The sequence below is a fragment of the Hylobates moloch genome, unplaced genomic scaffold, assembly GCF_009828535.3.
Source record: "Hylobates moloch isolate HMO894 unplaced genomic scaffold, HMol_V3 SCAFFOLD_52, whole genome shotgun sequence".
Lineage (NCBI taxonomy): Eukaryota > Metazoa > Chordata > Mammalia > Primates > Hylobatidae > Hylobates > Hylobates moloch.
In genome coordinates this window covers 491737-517592 of record NW_026652327.1, presented here as the reverse complement: position 1 = coordinate 517592, position 25856 = coordinate 491737, and the positions used below count along the sequence as shown (strand labels likewise).

Sequence of the window (25856 nt, the reverse complement as noted above, 5' to 3'; positions counted from 1 at the left end):
CAAAGTACTGAGATTACCGGCATGAGCCACCACACCCAGCCTAATTTTTTGTATTTTTAGTAGAGATGGTTTTACCAAGTTGCCTAGGCTGGTCTCAATCTCCTGAACTCAGGTGATCAACCTGCCTTGGCCTCCCAAAGTGCTAGGATCACAGGCGCGAGCTGCTGCACCTGACAGAATATCTATAATTAATATGTATAAACAAAATGTGTTTGCTTCACAATAATCTCAGAAAAATCTACTTAAATATGTAAAGTAATTAAAATTTTCTTTAAATGTCAAGAGAAGAAAAATGACTGCTTCCACTGAGTTTAACAAGGGGAAAAGACTGTAAGTTAAACATCAAATGCTGGCAAGGATGTGAAGCAACAGGAACTCTCATTCATTACTGTTCGGAATACAAAATAGTACAACCACTTTGGTAGACGGTTTGGTGTTTTCTTACAAAAATAAACATACTGCTACCAACCACAATTCTCTGTATTTACCCAAAGGAGCTGAAAAATGCCCATAGAAAAACTTGCACACAGATGTTTGTAGTAGCTTTATTCATAATTGCCAAAACTTGGAAGCAACCAAGATGTCCTTCAGTAGGCAAGTGGACAAATTGTGGTACACCCAGATAATAGACTATTATTCAGTGCTACAAAGAAATGAGCTATCAAGCCATAAAAAGACATAGAGAAAACTTAAATGTATCTTACTAAGTGAAAGATGTCAATCAGAAAAGGCTACATGCTATATGATTCCTACTATAAGACATTCTGGAAAAGGCAAAACTATGGAGATAGTAAAAGATTAGTACCTGCCTGCCAGGAGTTAGGGAGAAGGGAGACATGAATAGGTAGAGCACAGAGGATTTTTAGGGCAGTGAAACTCCTCTGTGTGATACTATAATGGTGGATACATGTCATATATACATTTGCCCAAAACCCATAGGATGTAAAACACCAAGCGTGAACCCTAACGAAAATTACAGACTTGGGGTTGTAATAATGTGTCAATGCAGGCTCATCAATTATAACAAATGTACCCCTCTCATGGGAAGATATTAATCATGGGGGAGGGTATGCAAGGATTTGGGGGCAGGGAATACATAGGATATTTCTGTACCCTTCTCTCATTTGGGATGTGAACCGAAAACTGCTCTGAAAAAAGTCTTTTTTTAGTATTTTTGGTTAATTAACCTCTTTGAGAATCTGATAAAGCTATGGATGAACTTCTTCCTCAACCCTATTTCCTGAAAAAATCCAAACAGTTTATACATAAAAATTTTAGATATAATTTATAAAATAAATTATTTTATTTACTTATAATTATTTTGTAATTATTATTTATTTATAAAATAAATTATTTTATTCCAATGCAATTATTATTGCACTGGAAACTGATTTTCTTCATATTGCCGTATTTTAAAAATAAATGTTTACAAAACCTGAAGGATTATTTCCCTCAGTTTTGAACCAAAATTAATGGCCATTTCCTGGTTTTTAAAAAGAAATAAAATATACAAATTAAACAGAAAACAAACGTTAATTCAAGAGGAAAGAACATGTAAATTACAAGCTGCTATTGTTTGGCTTGACTAAAGAAGTCACATACTGCCCTAGTTTTGGAACATGGTAAATTGAATATTATCTTTGATATCCAAAAGGTTGTGTACTTTCTGTTTTGATGAAAAGTGGTACTGAAAATTCCGAGAAAGGTATATGGTAACAAACAGAATCACGCCTCACTTTGCGAAATGATGCTAGGTTAGGCTTGTGCAAGGAAACTAAGAATTGTCTGAGAATTATTTCATATCACTACTCAATACGATATCAAAAGTGAAAAGATTATAAATCCAAGTTTCAATTGTGAGGTTTTCTGTGTGGAGGTAATCTTTAAGATCTCTGCGGTTCTTCTACATGCCTACAGAGAAACTGACAAAACTTTTCATTCATGACTGGCCTACAGAAATACTTCAAGTAGTAGAAAATTCACATGGTTGTCCATTTCTACAGGACTATAGGACTACAGGTGTGCGCCACCACGCCCAGCTAATTTTTTGTATTTTTAGTAGAGCCGGTTTCACCATGTTGCCTAGGCTGGTCTCAAACTCCTGGCTTTACCTTACTCAGAGCAATAGCTTGGCTAAGAGTTTATGATTTCTCTGCCAAATCCATAACAACAACTATAAGGTCTTGAATTAGATTACTCATTCATAAAGCCCCAAATATCCCCAAGTAAATCAAGCTATGATTAAACTCCTTCTGTACTAATCTTTCTTTTCTCTTAAAAAGCAAAACTCCTGCCAAATTTAATCAAGCAAAGGAGAATTTTAAATTTTTATCCTTTTGTTTGATAAAAATCTGTTCTCATGAAATTGATTACTTCTGTGGTAGCAGGCAAAACTTTTAGGCCTAAGAGTCTTCAAAGCCAGTATGTGCCAGTGAAAGAAAAGCAATGCATTATTACAATGGGTGGAGCTGCTTTCTCCTCTGAGGCAGTATAAGTATGCACATTGCTAAGTTCGGAAGATGCACCATCTGTGCAGAGTACTAAGATCTTTATTACAGTCAAAAATTTTTTTGGGATCAGGCGCGGTGGCTTACGCCTGTAATCCCACAACTCTGGGAGGCCGAGGCGGGTGGATCACCTGAGGTCAGGAGTTTGAGAACAGCCTGGTCAACATGGTGAAACCCCATCTCTAATAAAAATACAAGAATTAGCCAGGCATGGTGGCGGGTGCCTGTAACCCCGGCTACTCGGGAGGCTGAGGCAGGAGAATCACTTGAACCCGGGAGAAGGAGGCTGCAGTGAGCTGATTGCCATTGCACTCCAGCCTGGCGACAAGAGCAAAACTGCATCTCAAAAAAAAAAAAAATTTTTTTTTCTGGTAGTTATTTTGGCAAAGAAATTTAACAGTCTGTCAGAGATGCTGGTAGCCATTAATATTAACAGCCTTTGTAATTTTCACAAGAGACCTGGTATTAGGAATTTTTCTTTAATTGTGTCAACATGCATGTTAACAGACAAAAACTAGGAACTAATTGCTTTGAACAGTATCAGTTATTTTCATCAAGCTGCATTCTGGAGGAAAATGAGTTAGTTTCCAATTCCCTCAAAATTCACTTCAAAATACTGGAAAAAATCATGACAATCCTGAAGTGGATCTGAAATCTGACATAAATTTGCTTCTGCTCCAAGCAAAGTAGTTCACTGTCAGCACATAAAGCTTAAAGGTCTTTCCAATTTCATGTGGCTTCTTTTCTTGGTAATATAAAAGTCAATCTTGAAGAATCCTTCAAGAAAAGAGTTCTGTGATGAAACAAGTTCATCCACATTTTGGTAAAGTTTCAAACTGTAATTACTACTTACAAAAAAAAAATCTGAACTGTTGGATATATTTTTAAAATAAAAAAATATAAGGTGCTTCTGTTTTCACAACTTTGTATTTAAGTTGGTGAGAACTCTGCCACATTAAAATACTTAGGCTCTGTGTGCCCTATAATTTTTGGTGATTAAGTAGCTTCAATGCTTCATTTCTTTTTTGTTGTCAAGTCTTTTTAAAGTTGGAATGAAAGATATATAGTGGTGGGGTATAGTGGTTGGGTATGTATGTGCCCTCAATACAATAATGACACAGAATTTCCAACTGTGTACAACAGTTACTAACATGACTTGACAAAAAAGTCATTAATAACATTTGTCCCCTTTCCCTCAAAACTATTTTAAAAACTCACAAGAAAAACTCTAGACTATATAAAGAACTCTTACAACTCAATAATAAGAAGATAAATAGTCAAATGTTTTTAAACGGTCCTTTGAATAGACACTTTACTAAATAAAATATCTGAATGGTTAATAAACACATGAAAAGATGTTCAATATCATTAATTATCAGTGAAATCCAAATTAAAGCCACAATGAAGTAATGTTACACATCCATTAGAGTGTCTATAATCAAGATTGATTGTACCAAGGTTGGGGAGGATGTAGGGAGACTGTCACACTGATGTACTGCTGGTGGGAATGTAAAATGGTACAGTCACTTTGGAAAACAGTTTTCAGTTTCTTAAAAAATTAAGCATATACCTACAATATAACCCAACCATTCCATTCATAAGTATCTATCCAAGAAGAATGAAAACATGTCCATACAAAGACTCGCAGGCAAATGTCGGCAGCAGCGTTTTTTTTGTTTGTTTGTTTTTTGTTTTTTTTGAGATGGAGTCTTGCTTTGTTGCCCAGGCTGGAGTGCAGTGGCACGATCTCGGCTCACTGCAAGCTCTGCCTCCTGGGTTCATGCCATTCCCCAGCCTCAGCCTCCCGAGTAGTTGGGACTACAGGTGCCTGCCACCATGCCTGGCTAATTTTTTTTTTTTTTGTATTTTTAGTAGAGACAGGGTTTTACCATGTTAGCCAGGACGTTCTCGATCTCCTGACCTCATGATCCGCCCGCCTCGGCCTCCCAAAGTGCTGGGATTACAGGTGTGAGCCAGCACGCCCGCCCAGCAGCATTATTTTTAATAGTTCAAAATGGAAAACAATCCTAATGTCCCTCATTTGGTGAATGAATAAACAAAATGTGATATTTCCATATACTGGAATACTACCCAGCAATAAAAATAAAGAACTACAAATACATACTACAACATGGATAAGCCTTGAAAGCATTGTGCTGTGTAAAAGAAGCTAGACGCAAAAGACTACACATTGTATGAGTCCATTTATATGACATTTTTGGAAAAGGTTTAACTACAGAGACAGAAAGCAAATTAGTGGTTACCTGGGGTTGAGGGTGTGAGTGAAGATTAGAACTGGGGAACTTAAAAAAAATATCTTGCTACCCTATCAACTGACAAGCAAGCGGTCCAAAGATGGATTGTTGTGGCCAGCGGTGGCTCACCCCTGTAATCCCAGCACTTTGAGAGACTGAGGTGGGTGGATCACCTGAGGTCAGGAGTTCGAGACCAGCCTGGCCAACATGGTGAAACCCCCTCTCTACTAAAAGTACAAAAATCAGTCGGGTGTGATGGTGCGCGTTTGTAATCCCAGCTGCTAGGGAGGCTGAGGCACAAGAAATGCTTGAACCCGGGAGGCAGAGGTTGCAGTGAGCCGAGACTGCACCACTGCACTCCAGCCTGGGTGATAGAGCAAGACTCCATCTCAAAAAAAAAAAAAAAAAAAAAAAAAAAGATGGTTTGATGTGACAGATGTATAACGATGGGTAAATTTTATGGTATGTGAAATATAGCTCAGTAAAGCTTCTTTAAAAAGTAACAGGACAGAAAACAAACAAAAAAAGCTGGAGCATATATCTGGTTCCCAAAACCACTCACAGACCTTAGGTTTAGAATTTATATTATCTATTACTCGGGTTGACTAAACAGATGATTGTTTATTATTAAACAGGAATTTCAGATACTTTCATTATTAAAATTACTTGCCCACAAACAATTTTTATAGGGAAATCTTGTATCTTTTGTTAAGTACAAGATAAACATAACAACTCTCTAGCAATTCTCTCTCACTCTTTTTTTTTTTTGTTAGAAAAGGTCTGACTCTGTCGTTCAGGAGAGAGCAGTGCGGTAGCAGGATCACAGCTCACTGTCGCCTTGACTTCCCTCCTCATTGCAGCCTTGACCTCCTGGGCTCAAGCAATCCTCCCACCTCAGCCTCCCAAGTAGCTGGGACTACAGGCACATGCCACCATGCCCAGCTAATTTTTGTATTTTTTAGTAGAGATGAGGTCTGTGTTGCCCAGGCTGGTCTTGAACTCCTGAGCTCAAGAGATCCTCCCACCTTGGCCTCCCAAAGTGCTGGGATTACACGCATGAGCCACCATGCCTGGCCCTAGCAATTCTTAATATAAGGCAAATTGAGTAGGATTACATTTCTGGATAAAGAAATAAAAGCAACTAGATAAGGCTATTTTTCTTGCTCTTTCTCTAGTTCACCTTTCACACTTTCCCAATAGTTAGAGTGAAGATAGGTCCTGGTCTACACTATTAAAAAGTATCCAGCAGCTGGGCGCGGTGGCTCACACTGGTAATCCCAACACTTTGGTAGGCTGAGATGGGTGGATCACAAGGTCAAGAGATCGAGACCATCCTGGCCAACACAGTGAAATCCTGTCTCTACCAAAAATACAAAAAAAAAAAAAAAAAAAATTAGCTGGGCGTGGTGGTGGGCGCCCAAAGTCCCAGCCACTCGGGAGGCTGAGGCAGGAGAATCACTTGAACCTGGGAGGCGGAAGTTGCAGTGAGCCGAGATTGCGCCACTGCACTCCAGCCTGGTGACAGAGCGAGACTCGGTCTCAAAAAAAAAAAAAAAAAAAGTATCAGGCATCTCCTTTCACCCTCAAAAGTGTTCTGAGTTGGATGATAAATTATACAAACTGTCTACAGCAGAATTATCCACATCCTTAACTTCCACTAACATGAAGGGAAACCCCTGGAGGCTTTTAAAGACTTCAAGTAAGTATAAACCATATAACCATAAAAATTTTACTATTAGTCATTTTACAGTTGAGGATCTGGGGCACAGAGAAATTAAAATGAGAAGTCCAAGACCACGTGTTTTAGATTTGAGGTCTTTAACACTACCACAACCACTCCTTACAGAATAAGTACTGTTTCTACATTTTTCTGTTGGAGGTGTTAACTATTACTATCTACATTAGACGAATGAGGAAACAGGCTTTGACTTATTACTTACCGGGGATTATAAGGAGGTTAAGTGGTAGAACTGGGATATAAACCTAGGTCTGCTTGTCTCCAAAGCTTGTACTCTAAACCTTTAAGCAGATTGCCTCTCATAAAAGCGAACATGGGTGTGAGTATGAATATGTGTTTGTTCCATGGTTTGGTCTAGGGGAATCTGTATCACTATAAAATTGTATGCAAAATTTCCTATGTTTATATAAATTCTTCTAGAGAAAGGATCTAGAGCTTTCAATAGATTCTCATAAGTATTTACGATACCAAAAAAAAAAAATCTAGAACCTGTTAGATTGCTTTGTTAGAGAGGTAAGCATTTAAGATAATCTACATATTTTATTATCAGCTGTTACCGTCATAACCAGATTTGTCAACTAACATAATTAACAAACAATTACTGAAAAGCAGTATATATAGGTATATTTACTAAGTATATAATACCATAATTATAGGATACGATATTTTAGACCTTGTACTTCTAAAAACTGAGGGTCAAGCCCTCATTTAATACTGAAGATGACCAACAGTCACAACAAAGAGCAGGGAGTGATGGTAGAAATTTCTGTTACTGGCGACCAAACTGTACTTATTAGAGTAGCTGTGGATTAAGCAGTTTTCTCACATGCTATACTGACCTAAGGTGAAATTAACTTAGAAGTACAAAATTAGAAAGATGTATAAAAAGGACATCAAGCTACATTAAATCAAATAATTTTGTGCTTTTATTTCTTGAAAACTGATATGAATTCGTTTTCTTAAGAAGGATAGTGTTGGTAGGAATTTGGGGAGACACTCTTTTTTTCTTAAGTTGGTATCCTTTTAGCTTTTATAAAAATAATATTGCCTTCAAACCCTCATAATGGCAACCTATCAGCATTTATGTCCTCTGATAACATCTGTCCAGATACCTAAGTATAACTGCACCATTGTTAAATTACTGAAATATCTCCATATGGATAGAATATAGGTATATATAACACAGCCTATATATATATATATAAAAGATTAATAGTAATGGTAATAAGTAGCAAATTAATATCAATTCCAATATGAATTCATTAGTTCAAGTTAATTGCCACTAAATATCATAACCACCAATGGGACTTGACCTTCCTGCTGTAGTATAACATGTGACTTGGTTGATATTCTTTATGAACATATATTGATATATGTGGATATTGAATATATGACAATTTCAAACAATATCATAAAGACTAGAAATTTTTGAACGAAATAGTTCAGCAAAACTGAGTGGATTCAGCAATATAAACTTTTTTTTTTTTTTTACAGTGAAATTCTTTTTATTCAAACTATCTAATGATGGCACCCTGCAGTGGTAATGGAATAAGTCAGAACCTGGGAGTGGTGCTGGCATAGATGTGGACAGTCACCATTTGGCTATTTAATGGACCAAGCAGTGTCAAGAGGAAGAGAGATACCCACCCACTGCATTGAAGGAGCTTAAGGAGGGAAAGGAATAGGTAGCATAGCCAGGTGGCATTATGGTCCTCTGGCTCTTGGCCACGTAGAAAGTACTGCTATCTGGGTACATACTGACTCTTGACTGGGGGCAACACAGCTACCTTTCTGGCCACAACACAGTGCTAAGTGCTGCTTTTTAATTTATACATTAATTGGTACTAGTTTTTAGTTTTTTGTCTTTAAGAGACTGGAAACAGAGAGCCAGCTAATATTTTCCTTATTTTGATTTTGGTCTATTTTCCCCTTTTAACCTTTCCATATTACAAATGAGTAATCACAATGGATTTTTCTTCCAAATTTAGAAGATTTGGCAAATATGAGCACACTGTGTATAAATTCACATAACAGCTTTGGGAGGTGATTCTGATAACACTGCAAATATTATACTGACTAAATGTTGGGGATTCTAGTGTTCTCATGATTCATTTTCTGGGCTTCTTTAGTTTTAGGCACCCTTGTAAATTTGCAGGATGCTCTTTCAGTGGTTGTTATGCTTACGAATTAATGTTTCTAAGGTTGAAATCAGAGCTCTATCAAACTAAACTTTACACAGAGGAAACATATCTAACAGTCAACCCCTAAACTAAGCAACCTAAACTGTAAATGCACAATACCGGATAAGAGAAATGACAATAAGAGTTGTAAACACATCTCCCTCCACTACCATAAAAACAACAAAGGTTTGGATCCTGTCGCCAGTTTATAGCATCATAGACATTTACAAAGGATTGCATGTGGTCTCCAAGCATCTGTTTATCCCTTCCTACATCAAAGAAGAGTATTGCAGTCCTATGCCTAGGTAGGGAAAAAGACAAGCAAGAGCAGGAGGTCTCAGACTTTGAGTTCCTTCTGTCTAGGCTCTGATATAACAAGAGGCTGGAGTGTTTGATCATTATCCATAATGTGAAGACCCAATGGTTAGAAAACACCAAAGATGGTGCTTCTGTGATCTTCACATTAACTATATCCCTAGTTTTAACAGATAAATGAGGCCAGGCACAGTGGCTCGTGCCTATAATCCCAACACTTTGGGAGGCCGAGGTGGGCGGATCACGTGGGTTCGAGACCAGTGTGTCCAACATGGTGAAACCCTGTCTCTACAAAAAATACAAAAATTAGTTGGGCATGGTGGTGCTCGCCCGGTCCCAGCTGCTTGGGAGGCTGAGGCAGAAGAATTGCTTGAACCCAGGAGGCGGAGGCTGCACTAAGCTGAGATCGCACCACTGCACTCCACCTGGGCGACAGACCAAGGCTCCATCTCAAAAATAAAAGATAAATGATCATTTAACCTATGAAGTCTTAATGGAACTTAGTGTTTCTTCTTGGTTTCTTCTCTAAACTCACTAGATCCTCATCCAAATTTTATTTTCCTTCTCCTCCTTTCTCTCTCTGACCCCAAAGCCCACCTTAAGTGAAAGTGTATGGTTTATAAGTTTTTGTGTCAGATAGAGAATAGGAAACACTGAGCTAAGAAGGAAATAATATTAGACATAAAAGGTGGATTTGCTGAAACTCACCATCAGAGGGCACAACAGTACTGCAATAAACAGCTCCCAAATTCTGCCAGGAAGCGATCCTCTGGTGTACCTAGAAAACACAAAAGATACATCTACTGTCAGAGGGAACAACAAACATATACTTATGTGTGTATATAATAAATATATAAATATGATTACTTAAGTAATATGTATGCTTTGTAGAAAACTTTAAAAATACAGACAAAAGAAAATAAAAGTCTTTCAAACTCCTATCATCCTGAAATAATAGTGGTGAACATTTTGGTATGTTTTCAAGATTTATGCAAACATATTTACATATACAAACACAAGTATACATGTTACATTAAACAAAATTAGAATTATATAAATCCTGTTTTATGTACTTTTAAAAACATTTAACATTGATTCTAGGTGCTATCAGGCCTCAGGTAAACTTTCTGGCTTTTTCTTCCTCTGGTTACCTTTCAGATCTGCGTCTCCTTCCTATCTCTTACCAGGTATAAGAGTTATTAAGTAGCTGTATCAAGAATTTACTATTATTGAGTAGGCATCTGGTCTTTATGTTCACTCTCCTTTTTAAAAAACTTGGGAGGCAACCTCACTACTTGAGTCCCTAATCACCACCGCTTCAGAGTGTTAGAAAAAATCACTCACACTCACATCCACCTCTACTACTTCCTCGAAGAGCAATCACTGTGGATGTGGATCTGGAACTCAGGTTCTCATAACTAAACCATGTTTCAGAATGAATACTGAATACATTTCTCACTTGCCAAATGCTTAATTTATTCCTTTGTATCTTTTACTTTCCCAACCCCAAAAAGTATCAAAGGAAGAGGAAGGGCAGGCATTAACTGAACAAAATCCAATATACCAGCTTCAGGCCTGACATATTCCATTCCATCAGCACAAAGAAAAATCATTTAGCATCTACTAAGCTGTATTAAGGTGTGCATTGTCACAGAGTCCTAAATGATTTTTCTTTGTGCTGATGGACTTCGTATGACTATCATTAATTTCCATCTCGTTTCAACTTAAAAGAGCATGCAGAAATGTGAGACTGACATTTATAAAAAATTTAAATAAATAATTTAAAAATTACTTGAGACTTGGCTCACAGCTAGTTTAGTTTTCAATCTTTGATTCATTAGGAATTACTTCTAGTCAAAGTTAGTAAGTAGAAATCTAATTTCCCCCTAATGACAACATAGCTGTCCCATACAGTGAATAATACATCTTTTCCTTTCTTATTTGAAATGCTATCTTTATAATTTTCCAAATAATTACATGAATTTGGATCTATTTCTGAAATTCTATTCTGTTCATGCTCTAGTAGCCACATTGTTTTAACATTCTAGTCTTACTTCAGTATCTGGTAGGGCTAGTTTTCCCTTATTACTTTTCTTTAAGAAATCTCCCAGCTATTCTTGTTTATTTGTTTCTCCATATGAACTTTAGAGCCAGTTTCTCTAGACACACACACACACACACACACACACACACACACACACACACACACACACACACAGAGAGCTATTGGTTTCAAAAAACAGTATCATGTAGTGGTTAAAAGCACAGAATCTGAAATAATCTTGCCTGAGTTCATTTGGTGGTTCAGTAACTTTAACTGCAGCTCTTGGGCAAGTTAATACCTTCTTTGTGCCTTGGTTTCTTCACTGAAAAATGGGCAAAAAGTGATACTAACATCACCCATATGAAGTAGTTGTGAGGACTAAATGAGTAATACATATAAAGTCCTTAGAACATGCCTGGCATAGAGTAAATTCTCAATAAATATTAGCTATGTCTTGTTTTGAGATATTAACTTCTTGGGTTAAAAAAGGATTTTGACTTTTTCCAAAGAATCTTGTTAAGTCTTTCCATTTAAGTCTCTGTATTTCTGAGAAGCACTTTAAAGTTGTTTTCATGCAGATCTTGTAGGCTCTTTTTCCTTGTGTAATGGTTTTTGGACTAAGTCTTGTCCAATATTTGGAACACAATCCCTGCATGTTTTGAGTTTGCATATGCCTGTTATATCTTTGCGTGTTCTTTAATTTTGTTATCCTTTGAGTTTCTTTGCTTTCATTTTCTTAGTAATCTGATCTGGGAATGTTTTAATAGGAGAATTAGCCTATATACTTTAATTAATATAACATACATATGTAATCTCTTATTAGTTACGCAATTTTATGCTATGCTTTCTAAAGTAAAAATACTTTACTAGTGACTGGGCACGGTAGCTCACGCCGGTAATCACGGCACTTTGGGAGGCTGGGTGAGAGGACTGCTTGAGCCCAGGAGCTAGAAGAGGCTGCAGTGATCTATGATCGTGCCATTGCACTCCAGCCTAGGCAACAGAGTGAGACCTCATCTCTTAAAAAACATTAAAATAAAATTACTCAATGATTTGTTCTTGCTTTGTTTTAGTTATATATATATTCCTTAAGAAAGGTTTACTTTTTTGTTCTAGTAGTTACTTCAGAGTAAAAGTCAAAGTTCTTTCAACAGCCTTTGAAAGTCTAATATTCTCTGACATCCCATTATCTCTGACTTCATTGCTTACCACTCTCCCTCCTATATTACTGCGCTTTACCCCTTTAGACTCTTCTCTGTTTCTTGAACCCAGCTACGTTTTTGCTTCAGGGCCTTTGCAATAGCGATTACCTTTGCTTAGAATACTGTTTCTCTGGATAACTACGTGGCTCCCTCAGTTCCTTCAAATATTTGCTCTACTCACCCACTTCAAAAAAAGCAATCTCATCAATGGGTACTCCTAATCCTTTTATGCTGTATTTTCCCCCCATACATTTAACACCTCTTAACAAATTATTTACTTATTATTTTTATTTTGTCTCCTCCAACCCATGAAGCAAAAATTTTCATCTGTTTTTTGGTCACTGACAGTGCTTGACAAATAACAAGTCCTCATCAAATACATGTTAGGCAAAAAAAAAAAAACAAAAAAAAACCAAAAAACCCCCCCCAAAAAAACCAACCCTATATTTTATAGTTTTTAATGTTATAACTATAATTTTATATAAAATATACTGTAACATATAAAAATCCTATCTCTATTGTCAGCAATGATTAATACAGCTATGTTTCTTTTTTCTTTCCCTTTACCATTCGGTTTCGTTTATTAGATTATTTCTCTTAGCATTTACCTTTCGCTCTAACCTACGTATCTACGTATCAACTACAGACTCTCCTCCACCCCAATCTTAAGATTTTACTAGATTTATTGATTTCAAATGACATCTTTTGACAGGTTGTTATAAAACATGACAACATCATTTATTTCCTCATCTTTCTGACTTTCATTACTGCACTGTCAAGGTTTTAACGATTCATATTCTGCTCTGTAGATCTAATTTCCAGATTTGTTTTAGTCTTAATGCTATAGATCAATGGACTCTATGTTAACTGCCAATACTTTAGCTGTAGTTTCTCCTTTCATTTCTTGGTTGGCTGCACTTCTTCCTGTAGAAGTAGGACTCATGAGAGCTAAATTTCCTGCAGCTTGGCATGTTAATTTCTAAATTAATCTTTCCTTGAGGATTTGGAAGGGAAAGTATCAGTGTTCAATGCTGCTTTGGGGAAGTCTGAGGTTGGCAGCTTCCTTTGGAGAACTGTGCTTGGCTGGCTTTGTTGGGGATCTGCAACCATAGGTGTCATTCCTCGGGGTTTCCCCACACACCTCTACTTGACCTTCGCTGGATCTGGCAACCTTCCTTTATAGAATTAGTGTTTTGGAATTGCAGAGATCTCCCTAGTTGTGCTGAAGATGGGGCCTGTATTTTTATGTTATTCTCCTTCCTATTCTAAGATGTGAGAAGAGAAGGGAGAAACTGCTGCCTTTACTGGGCCATTATTTGTTTATGTAGTAACTTTTAAATACTGACATCTTCAGACACATACAGTAGGAAGCACAGTGTGAAGAAATCTCATGAACCCATCATCTGCTTCTATATTTATCAACATTTTATCAAATTCAGTTCATCTATATCCACCCAGTTTTTTCCCTTCCATATCTCTTAAAAGGAAATCCCAACCATCATATCACTTCAATATACATACACTAGGCCGTTTTACAACAGAAATCCTCTGTCCTCTATGATTTCATAAATTATCTTTGACAATAATAAAAGATGTTTTTGTGGGGCAGAGAACCACATCAATACATGGCTGGTTATGAGTAATATTTATTAGATGATATAGAACATGGGTTGGCAGGCTAGCTGCCTGTTTTTGTAAATAAATTTTATTAGAACATAACAAAGCTCATTCATTTACTTACTCTCTATACCTCACTCAACTACTTTCACATCACAACAGCAAAACTGAGTGGTTGGTATATAGCTGCAAGAGTTGAGTAGCTGCAACAGAGACCACACGGCCCACAGAGTATCAAATATTTACCATCTGGCCCTTTAAGAAAATGTTTGTTGATCCTTGCTTATAGAACAGTTCTGTAGTTTTGCGACAATTCACTTTCTCAAAGTCCTTCCCACCTACTTCTATAATGACACTGGCAATTATAAAATACTACATATTAAGTATTTACAAACACACATGTAAGTCCTTTTATTTCTTTAAACCTTCCAGAAGCTTAGAACCTACTAAAGACAACAAAAACAAAAATTATTTTGCTCTTGTCTTTTTTCCTTGAAATACGGCAACAACAAACAAAAAACAAAAAAAAAAAAAACAAAGAAGCAATTATAAGAGCTCAAGATCAAAGAACCATTGCTATTCTAAACTTTTCCATAATTCCCCTAAATTGAAAATATTTCATGGTTTAAATTTTGTACTTTTAACATGTCACAAGAAAACAGTAAGTTTGTAAAAGTTTTTTTCCTTTACTGTTTAGGTTTTTTTTTTTTTACCCTTTATTTTCCTTGGAAGCTTTTAATAAATATTTGACTGAGGCTGAAAGTTTGAAAAATATATCAAAAAGTTAAAAAAGAAAGAAAAGTCAGCAAAAACATTCAGGCAAATGATATGTAATATTTACATATTTAAAGTTCATAGGCAGATACCAAGATTAAAGTTAAGTAGAGTTAATGAAGTTAAATCTTGGCAGATACAAAGATTAAAGTTAATTATTTAGAAAGTATTTCAAAAATTATCAGAGAAAGCGAAAATCTCTAGGAATTTTTTTTTTGTTGTTGTTGTTGAGACAGTGTCTCTCTCTGTTGCCCGGGCTGGAGTGCAGTAGCGCAATCTTGGCTCACTGCAATCTCTGCCTCCTGGGTTCAAGCGATTCTCCTGCCTCAGCCTCCCGAGTAGCTGGGACTACAGGCGAGCACCAACCATTCCCGGCTAATTTTTATATTTTTTAGTAGAGACAGGGTTTCACCATGTTGGCCAGGCTGGTCTCGAACTCCTGAACTCAAGTGATCTGCACACCCTGGCCTCCCAAAGTGCTGAGATCACAGGTATTAGCCAAGGCGCCTGGCCTCCCTAGAAATATTGGTGCCAAATGAATAAGGTGATTTGGTGCCCCCATAGTTTCTTGAAAAGAGACAGCAAGCTTATTCTTTCGGTACCAGTCCATATCTTTAATAAGTAACTTGAGAACTTTAAGGAAAATCAGAGACTTGAAACTAAAAGAAAGTATAACATCTGCCACAGTATTATAATCATTTACCTTTGATCTTAATCCCTAGTGTTATCAATTTAGTCAGGCTACAAAACACTGTAACTTTATTTCTTCAAAACATAAGATTTAAGCCAATAAAAATTAAACTTTAGAGTGATAAAAAAGATATTTTACGCCCTCAGAAAATTATTAAATTCAAGTCAAAATTTACTTTTAAATTCCTTACTATGATCATAAATTATTCAACTATACCTAATTCATCTTTCATAGTTCAAAAGAGCAAACTCAACAGTATACTCCTTCCAGAAACTTGGGAGGATTGTCAAATCTAAATAACCTGTCAATAGCCCCCAAATATTCACAGTCAATTAGACATCAGGCTAAAGGAAGGGGAATGGTGAGGGGGAGGAAGGGAGGGAGGGGCAGGGGGAGAGAGAGAAAGAGAAAGAGAAGGAAAGTTATTTCCTTATTAACCTAGTTCCCTTTAAGAAAATCTTGGGATCTAATTTCATTAAGAAACAAACACCTATTAACTACCTTAAACTAAACTATATTAACTACATCAAACAGCTTTAGATGGAATAACTGTATCCATATATTTGTCCATGGCTAAAATCTTATTATAAATAGCCTCACTCCGCCTTAACTTTGGATATGACCACTTGTATCTCCCTGTTACATTTCCCTTAGCACAACATGGAATGCTTATAAAAATGAACCCCTTTCAATAACGTTCCAAAAATTTCTTTTCTAAGACCAGAGTACCCATGTTTCAGCAACTTTGCCAAACCTGTCTCCAAAATTCAGTGCTTATACGGATACTCCAATTAGCAGTGTAAACTATTTCAGTTGGTCTAATGCAAGACACATCTGTAACAGCTTCCACAACTTGGGATCAGTTTTTTTCTATATCCCTGATACAGTAAAGTTGTTGAAGCATCGTATCAGCAACACTTACTACTTCCAATCTGCCAATATACTAAATAAGGACTGTGGCTTTAAACCCTGGACATTGGATAGTGGGGGAAAACACTGGAGTGGGAAGACTTGGGCCCACTTTCACAACTCACTATCTTGAATTTCCACTTCTCAGTCTCCGTTTCTTCATCTGTTAAATTAAAAATGATGCAACAATGATAACAACAAAACGATTTCACAAGGCTGGTTTCACTTAAGGAAAGTGACAATATAAACATGATAACACTTGAATGACTAATATTCTACAGAAATATAAACTCAAACCTTCACTATCCTTAAGAGATTGATTCAACATAAAAAATTTAATTACTATAATACATTTCAAAAACCACAACTATCTCTAAACAGAGATAATATGCAAAATAAACATCTTATGATGTTAAAGGTAGAAATACAAGGTTTTAAAAAAGTATCTCTTCAGATACCAACGTAAAAAACATTTGAAGATTTGTTGTTTTACTGCTAAGCTACTCTGATAAATAAAAGTAATTATGATTTCCATAAGCATTTTTTGATACAGAGTACAAATTTCTCCATATATATTAAAGGTCTGTTTTATTTTTGACTGATGTAGGTACAAATGCATTCCGTGTTGTATTGAGATGGTCATTGAATGTATTGTTCATTATTACTTTTTAAAAACTAAAAACCCAAATGCAAAGATCTTTACTTAAAGGACTCACATAAAACCTAGCATTTGTACCTTTTAACAATCATTTATGCAATTCAAAGCAGCATACAGATTTAGATGTAAGGGAATAAAGTCAGAATGTAAACTCCATGGGAACAGAAACTCTTAAGTATTCACCCGTTATCTGTGAGGGATATGTTCTAAGACTCTCAATGGATGCCTGAAGCCACTGACAGTACCAAACTATGTTTTTTCATATAAACACATACCTATGGATAAAGTTTAATTTATAAATTAGGCACAGTAAGAGATTAACAATAATAAAATAATTACAACAACATATTGTAATGAAAGTCACACGAATGTGGTCTCTTAAAATATCTTATTGTACTGTACGTGGGATGATTTACATCTTGGGTGGGACAGGGTGGGACAGTGTAGGATGGTGTGAGATCTCACCATACTACTCAAGACAGTGCACCGTTTAAAACTTAATTATTTCTAGAATTTTTCATTTAATATTTTCAGACTGCAGCTGACTGTGGGTAATGAAAACCACAAAAAGTGAAACAGCAGGTGAGGGGGAACCACTGTACTGTATCTGTTAAATGAATAAATGTAGTTGGCTTGAAGAGTTTTATTGAGAGTAAAAATGGAACTTCATTTGGCTGCCCTTTTTGATAGTTCAGTTTGGCAATGGTTCTTTTCATCACCTGAATTCATATTTCCTTACACAGTGCCATTAAAGCCTGTGGAATCTCAATGCATTTGCTGACATAACAATATTGGGGAAACAGTTGCATCCATAACAACATATTGAGATAAAACTTCCTTTTTAAAGTGCCATAAAAGTTAGGAAAATACAAAGTACTTTTAAAAATATTTTATTTTGGTTTGGTGATGGATAAACAGGTGTTAGTTACATTTGTGCCTATTTCTTACAGAACTAAAGTAGCTTATATTTTTAAGTGTTTTTTTCTACTTTGATGATGCCTAGGGCCTGAGAAATCTGTGTTTGTTCTAGAAAATGGCTACTCAAAATGTAGTCCATGGATCTGGGGCATCAGCATCACCTGGGAGCTTGTTAGAATGTCGATTTTCAGGCCCCACCTCTGACCTACTGAATCAGAATCTGCATTTTAACAAGGTCACCAGGAAATTCACATGCACATTAAAGTTTGAGAAGCACTACCACAGTTCATGCAAATAAGTTCAAAGGGATGCATTAGTTAGCTAGGAACAGTATTGTCAGACCCTTCACCATTCTCATTCATCAAGACCCCAGCATAAGCAACTAGGGCTCATAGAGAGGAAACATGACACAGCAGAAACCAATGCATTGAGTTTCAAAGGCTAGATTCTAGTCTCATCTCTAGTTGCATGACCTTGAATCTTAGTTCTCATCTGTAAAATGCACGGGTTATACAACATACATTGTAAGGCCCTTCCAACTCTGAAAGTCTATTAATTCATGAAAATAAATACAAATACATTCTTTCCTGACACACAAGACACACCCTACAAAGTAGTTTAGAGAAACAGTTCAACCATACGTGATAGAATAAGAAATTGGGCCTACTTAATGCTATGGGGCCTTGTCTATCATTACTTTGTATTTATTTGGTTTGAAAAATCAACCTCTTTGTTTTCCCACTTGGCTTCTGGAAGATGCAGCCTGGTGAATAACTTAGGAAGTGGGTGGTTGCTATTAATAATTTCTCTCTCTGCTTCCTTTGTTCTTGAATACTGATAAAACACAGGTAATAGGATCCTGGAAAAACTAAAAACAAATTTTGTATTTTGTACAAGAGCAAGAGGATGTTATTGTTCTTAGAAAAAACATGGCTGAAATGTTTAGAGGTGAAAGATTATGATGCCTGACACTGTCAGATCAGGAAACAATAAATAATATGCTTATGTATGCATATACACATGTGTATGTACATAGGTAGAGAGAAATAAAGCAAATGTGGCAAAAGATGAATAACTGGTGAATCTAGGTAATGGGTATAAGACTGTACTTTGTAGTCTTTTTGCAATTTTTCTGTAGTTTGAACTTTTTCAAAATAAAAAATTAAGGGAGAAAAAGAATTATAAATATCTACTGACCCAATTGTGCCCTGTTGTATTCTTCTCTTCTTTAAGGTGAAATACAACAGATTTATTTAATTTTCTGTAACCTTTAAAAGGCATCAGAAAAGTTAGGATAGAATAAAAAAAGATCAGTATAGAAAAAATTTCAGTAATGTACACTCCCATGTTGCTACTTTATTTTGACCTTGACTTACAGACTTAACTTTTTTCTCAGGTAAGCCTAAAATAAAAGGGGGGAAAGAAATGCTGGTGAGAAGTCATCCCAAATCTTCTTTGTATTAATGAAGTAAACAATTTCAAATCAAGAAGTATGCTTTGTGTGATTTTCATTTTTGCTCTAGCTTCAGTTAATAATAAAAAGAATGCAGTTACCACTCACAAATATAAATAACTATAGGCCTTTCTTATTCCCCTGCAATGAGAGGGATACAACAGCTGCTATAAAAATCACTCTCTACCCTCCCATGTGTTGTGTGAGTGTGAAACTCATACCATGAAAAGAAAAAAATACAAAAAGAGAAAGCTATAGCAAAGTAGCTGGTTTTGTTTTAGAATTCTTTTTCCATTTACTGTAAGTTATTTTACCTAATTACAAATAAAATAAATATGCTACCTACATTTCTAACATAATTGTCTCAGTTAGAAACCTCAAAACTGGAAAAATAGACATCATGGGCCGGGCGCAGTGCCTCACACCTGTAATCCCAGCACTTTGGGAGGCCAAGACAGGCGGATTACCTGAGGTCAGGCGTTTGAGACCAGCCTGACCAACATGGTGAAACCCATCTCTACAAAAAAAAAAAAAAAAAACCCACAAAAAATACAAAAAATTAGCCAGGCGTGGTGGCAGGCACCTGTAATCCCGCTACTTGGGAGGCTGAGGCAAGAGAATTGCTTGAACCCAGGAGGTGGAGGTTGCAGTGAACTGAGATCAAGCCACTGCACTCCAGCCTGGGCAACATGAATGAAATTCCATCTCAAAAAAAAAAAAGAAAGAAAGAAATCATGTACCAGCTGACTAGTAAGATTCCTTCATTCCTTCCAGATTGTATCCAGTAGGAATACCATAAGAACAACAAATCACATTCTATTAATTGGAGATTTTAAACCATTCATAAAGCCCTTTTTGGGGGCAGTAGGGGAGGACAGGGTCTCGCGCTGCCATCAAGACTGGAGTGCGGCAGTATGATCCTAGCTCATTGCATCCTTGACCTCCTGGGCTCAAGTGATCCTCCTGCCTCAGCCTCCTGAGTAGCTGGGATATGCCACCGTGCTCGGCTAAGTTTTTTAATTTTTGTAGAGATGAGGTTTGGCTATGTTGCCAGGGCTGGTCTTGAAATCCTGACCTCAAGCAATCCTCCCAACTTGGCCTCCCAAAGTGCTGGGATTACAGCCATGAGCCTCTGTGCTGGCCCTAAGTCTTACTTGTCTTTAACTCTTTGGCTTCATACAAATGCACCAATTTTGATAGCCTCTATTCTCTTTCTCTACCTTTAGCTAAGGGGATTTATTTTTATTTGCTTGATTTTTAAAAATACCCTTAACAAAGCCATGCCAAGGTGTAACTTCATATAATGAACACATTAAGATTAATACCAAAGAATAATAGTCATTAAAGGTCTTAGTGCAGTATAAAGGGGAAGATCAAATAAGAGAGTGAAGATGATTTTCACATATAATTCAAAACTGAAAACACTCAACCCAGAATGGTCCTCAGCCCACTCTGCCTATGACTTCAGCTGACCTCTCCTGTCTGTTTAGGGATCACATGGGGACCAGTCTCTTAGCAAGCAATTCTAAGTCACAACTTTACACAGTTGAGAGACCAGCAGATGCTTATTTGCATGTAAAGAAAGAATTCCATTACTAACATCACTACCATCTTCTGTATTTTCTAAGCATGCACAGGGCCCAATTTGCAGTCTTTTTATGACTGCCTTCTTTCACTTAGCATGATGTTTTCAAGGCTTATCTATGTTGCAGCACATATTGGTACTTAATTCCTTTTTATTGCCAAATAATATTCCATTGTATGGATATATGACATTTTGTTTATCCACTCATCAGTCAATGACCATTTGGGTTGTTTCCACTTTTTAGCTATTATGAATAATGCTGCTATAGACATTCATGTACAAGTTTTTGTGTGAACATATATTTTCCTTCTTCTTGGATAGCTATCTAGGAGTAGAATTGTGGGGTCCCATGGGAACTCTGATAACATTGTGAGGAATTGCCATACGAGTATTTATATAAAGTGGCTGCAATATTTTAAATTACATTTACATTTAGAGTGAGGGTTCCAATTTCTCTATATCTTTACCAACACTTGATACTTTTTTTTTTTTTTAGACAGGGTCTCACTGTGTTGCCCAGGCTGAGTATGGTGGCACAGTCAAAACTCACTGCAGCTTTGACCTCCTGGGCTCCAAGCAATCCTCTGGCCTTGGCCTCTCAAACTGCTGGGATTACAGGTGGGGGCCACTTCACCCAGTCCTGTCTGTCTTTTTGATTATACCTATCTTGGTGGATGTTAAATGGTATCTCATTGTGGCTTTGATTTCCATTTCTCTGATAAGTAATGATGTTGAGCATCTTTTCATATGCTTACTGACCACCTTCGTATCTTCACTGGAAAAATGCCTATTCAGAACCTTTGCCCATTTTTACATTGGGTTGTCTTTTTGTTATCAAGTTTAGTGTTGGTTTTTGGTAAGTCATGTTACTCTAGGAATTTGTCCATTTTGTATGAACTTTTAAATGTGTTGACATAAAGTTGTTCGGAATACTCTCGTAACTTTTTAATGGCCATAGAATGTGTAGTGGCATTGCCTTTTTTTGTTGTTCCTGGTATTGGTAAACTATGACTACTTTTTCTTGATCTGTAGTCTTGGTTGTTATTTCCTTATTTATTTATTTAGAGGAGTCTCGTTCTGTTGCCCATGCTGGAGTGCAGTGGTGCGATCTCGGCTCACTGTAACCTCCACCTCCCAGGTTCAGGCAATTCTCCCGCCTCAGCCTCCTAGTAGCTGGGATTGGTGTCTGGGACAGGTTTCTGTCACCACGCCTGGTTAATTTTTGTATTTTTAGTAGACATGGGGTTTCACCATGTTAGCCAGGCTGGTCTTGAACTCCTGACCTCAGGTGATCTGCCCACCTCGGCCTCCCAAAGTGCTGGGATTACAGGCATGAGCCACCACATCCAGCCGTTATTTCTTCTTTGATGCACACTTCAAATACCAGAAGATTTTCCAGTGAAAATGTAATTTCTATCTTAATTCCACTGTGGTTAGAGAACATACTCTGTATGATTTAAATTCCTTGAAATGTATTAGGACTTGCTTTATGGCCTGACTGTGGTCAGTTGGAAAATGTTCCATGTGCACTTGAAAAAAGCAAGAACCCTATAATACCTTTTGTTGGATTTGATGTTGCCATGGGCTTTTAATACCAGCTGAGTTGAAGTTGACATTTTTGTATGACAAAGGGCTTAACTTTGTTTCTTCACAGCCTAGAGAGATATTCTATCCTCGTAAAGTCAAGATTTTCAAGAAATTGTTGTGAGGAACTTTCTAAATATAATATGCTGCCACCCTAAACATTGTGGAGTAAAAGTCAAGCAGAAAATCATGCTTGTTTCCTTTTGATGAGGAGATCAATTTCATGTTAAGAACTCAGGCATGAATATCAATCTTATTGTGACTGGAAAGAAAGATTGGAATGGGTCATTTTCATTCTCCAGACTTACATAAACCAATTGGTTTTTAAACCAGTTTTCTAGAAGGAATACACATTATTCAAAAACTTTCTCACAAATAAATCATAATATTTAAACACCAGATGAAATTTAAAATTTGCTGATTACTTAACTACATTTCATATGAAGGGCACATTTCATTAAGGAAATGTTGATCCTCGTACTTCATGCAGGCCTTGAAGACCAAAAGTTTTAGTTAAAAAAAAAAAAAAGTCTTACAAACCTATTTGACTTTTGTCATGGATCTTTGTTCCCGTTCTAGTTTGTTTCCTACAGTATAGGAACCCATCACTTCTCTTAGGAGTAATGATCACAAAGAAGTTACAAAGTTAACAAAAAATGGGACAATGCTTTAGAAATAAAGGAAAAATCAATTTCGGTTAGCAGAATGGGCACTGAATCTAGGAATAGAATTGTATGTACAACATTCAAGTTCTGGTCTCAATACTGAGCTGTTAAAGGTCAGATTATTCTCTGGAGTCTAGTACCATGTCACCACTTGGGGAGAAAAAACCCCAACAACAGAAAGGGAACACGTATGGAAAGTGGTAGGGAATAACTACTGACCAAAAGCACTGTTAACTTCATTTTGTTATCACATTAAAAAACACTAACCAGGCCGGGCGTGGTGGCTCACGCCTGTAATTCCAGCACTTTGGGAAGCCGAGGCGGGTGGATAACCTGAGGTCAGGAGTTCGAGACCAGCCTGGCCAGCCTGGTGAAACTCCATCCCTACTAAAAATACAAAAAATTAGCTGGGCGTTGTCGCGGGCACCTGTAGTCCCAGCTACTCGAGAGGCTGAGGCAAGAGAATTGCTTTAACTTAGGAGGTGGAGGTTGCAGTGAGCCAAGATCCCACCATTGCACTCTAGCCTGAGCAATAAGCGAGACTCCATTTCGAAAAAAAAAAAAAGTACTAATCAAACTGATGAAGAAGTCCAGAAGGACACCTGTGTTTCTCCTTCAAAGCAAAGTCAGAGCAATTTTGACAAATAATCACCTAAATGTTTACCCTACAGCAACTATGAGCATGAGGTCAAAAGTAAAACTGAGAAATACCAAAACTATCTATTTCCTTCCAACAATTAAGCTTGGAAGTTCATGAGTCTAGCTTGTAGAATAGGGGAATGAGAAAAATTATTAAGAATCAAATCTAATAAATAGTTCCCATGGTACCTGGCACATACTACCTTATTTCTTACTGACAAAACTATCTAGAAATGTTTGCAAACGATAATGACAAAAACACAAGGCATGTAAATATATTCACATGCACAGCACAAATGAAATATTCTTTGAGGCAGAAATGTAAACGGATATTTTGTGACACATTCCCATTGATGCAAGATCCTTACTTCTAGCACGATTATTTCTTCCTTCCCTATAACAGACATATACCACTCATGTTCACAGAATAAATTGTACATGCTTTCCCCTCAGACTTTTCTTCAGTGGGTAAAATGTATTTTCCATTGAGGAAGGCAGAAAAAAAAACAATTTTCCTTGAGTTAACAACTATCTCACTACATTTTTCAACAGACTATAATTTAACTATACAATACTATCAACTAAGATAAATTTATTGAGTATAAAAATTGTATTATTATGTAGAAGAATGTCCATAGGAGACACATTATGAACTTTTTATGAATGAAGTGTCAAGGATGGCTCAAATGGCTCAGTGCGAAAAAAAAAAAAAAAGACTGGAAAAATGTTAACGACTACTGAATCTAGGTAAAGGTAATTTAGATGTCTACTGCATTATTCTTTCACTTCTATACAGATTTGAAAATTTTCAAAATAAAAAATAAGGGTATTTATTAAAAATCCAAAAATGCTAAGGTTGATGAGTTATTACAGCCTAGGAAACTGAAAGTGATAAATACTTAGAATATTGTAAGCTCCTTGAATGTAAAAACTTTCTCCTTGTTTTATATTTAATAAGAATGGTGCTATCCAAACTTACTGATAAAAAATAAACAAACAAAATTATGGATGAGTATTTAGCATGTTGGGGTAGAGGGAATGGTGGGAAACAGAAGTAGCAACAATTAATGAAAGGGCTAACAAGCTGTGTCTTGATTGTATGTGTGTGGCTGTCTGTTCTCACCCCCCTTCTTTCTCTTCTACTCTGCCTTCTCACAAAAATGTCAGACTTGTCACAAAACCTACTTCCTCAAAGTAGCAAACTATGTATGGCCTGCAAGTCATAAGGCTGCCTGGCTCACTTAATTTGTCAAAATAAGGAAAATTGAACTAAATCCTTCTCTGCTATTGATTTTTAGAGATGTTGGTAAATTTCTAGACACCTTTCTTCATGGACTTCTCCCTTGAAAATTTCAAATGTCATCCCACAAAATATCTTATCTATTGTTCTGTCTTGCCCATCAGAAGAAAACATAACAGAGATACAACAGAGTAAAAACTGGCATCTGTTTATATACTGAATTAATGTTTCTAAAAAAGGAGGATTAAGAGCATTAAGAGTTAGAAGTAACTTTTATTTCCAATGTGTAACACTGAATGCCAATATGTTTAATATGATTTAACAGCATTGATAAGACAATGTTGAGTCAGTAGCATTTTTTTTTATTATTATACTTTAAGTTTTAGGGTACATGTGCACAATGTGCAGGTTTGTTACATATGTATACATGTGCCATGTTGGTGTGCTGCACCCATTAACTCGTCATTTAGCATTAGGTATATCTCCTAATGCTATCCCTCCCCCTACCCCACAACAGTCCCTGGAGTGTGATGTTTCCCTTCCTGTGTCCATGTGTTCTCATTGTTCAATTCCCACCTATGAGTGAGAACTATTTTTTTTTTTTTTTGAGACAGAGGTTTGCTTTTGTTACCCAGACTGCTGTGCAATGGTGCAATCTTGGCTCACTGCAACCTCCGCCTCCCAGGTTCACGCAATTCTCCTGCCTCAGCGTCCCGAGTAGCTGAGATTACACGTGTGCATCACCACGCCCTGCTAATTTTTGTATTTTTAGTTGACACAGGGTTTTCACCACGTTGGTCAGGCTGGTCTCGAACTCCTGACCTCAGGTGATCCACCCACCTCGGCCTCCCAAAGTGTTGGGATTATAGACGTGAACCACCA

General features: G+C 36.7%; 1 protein-coding gene across 1 annotated transcript in view; it reads right to left on the bottom strand.

Annotated features, from left to right (window-relative positions):
• LOC116463675 (calcium uniporter protein, mitochondrial) overlaps window positions 1-25856 on the bottom strand; it is a 211041-nt gene that overhangs the window by 44400 nt on the left and 140785 nt on the right. The window contains exon 2 of the mRNA XM_032146882.2: window positions 9704-9773. Within this exon, the coding sequence (XP_032002773.1) occupies window positions 9704-9773 (70 nt within the window). The remainder of the gene's footprint in view (window positions 1-9703; window positions 9774-25856) is intronic.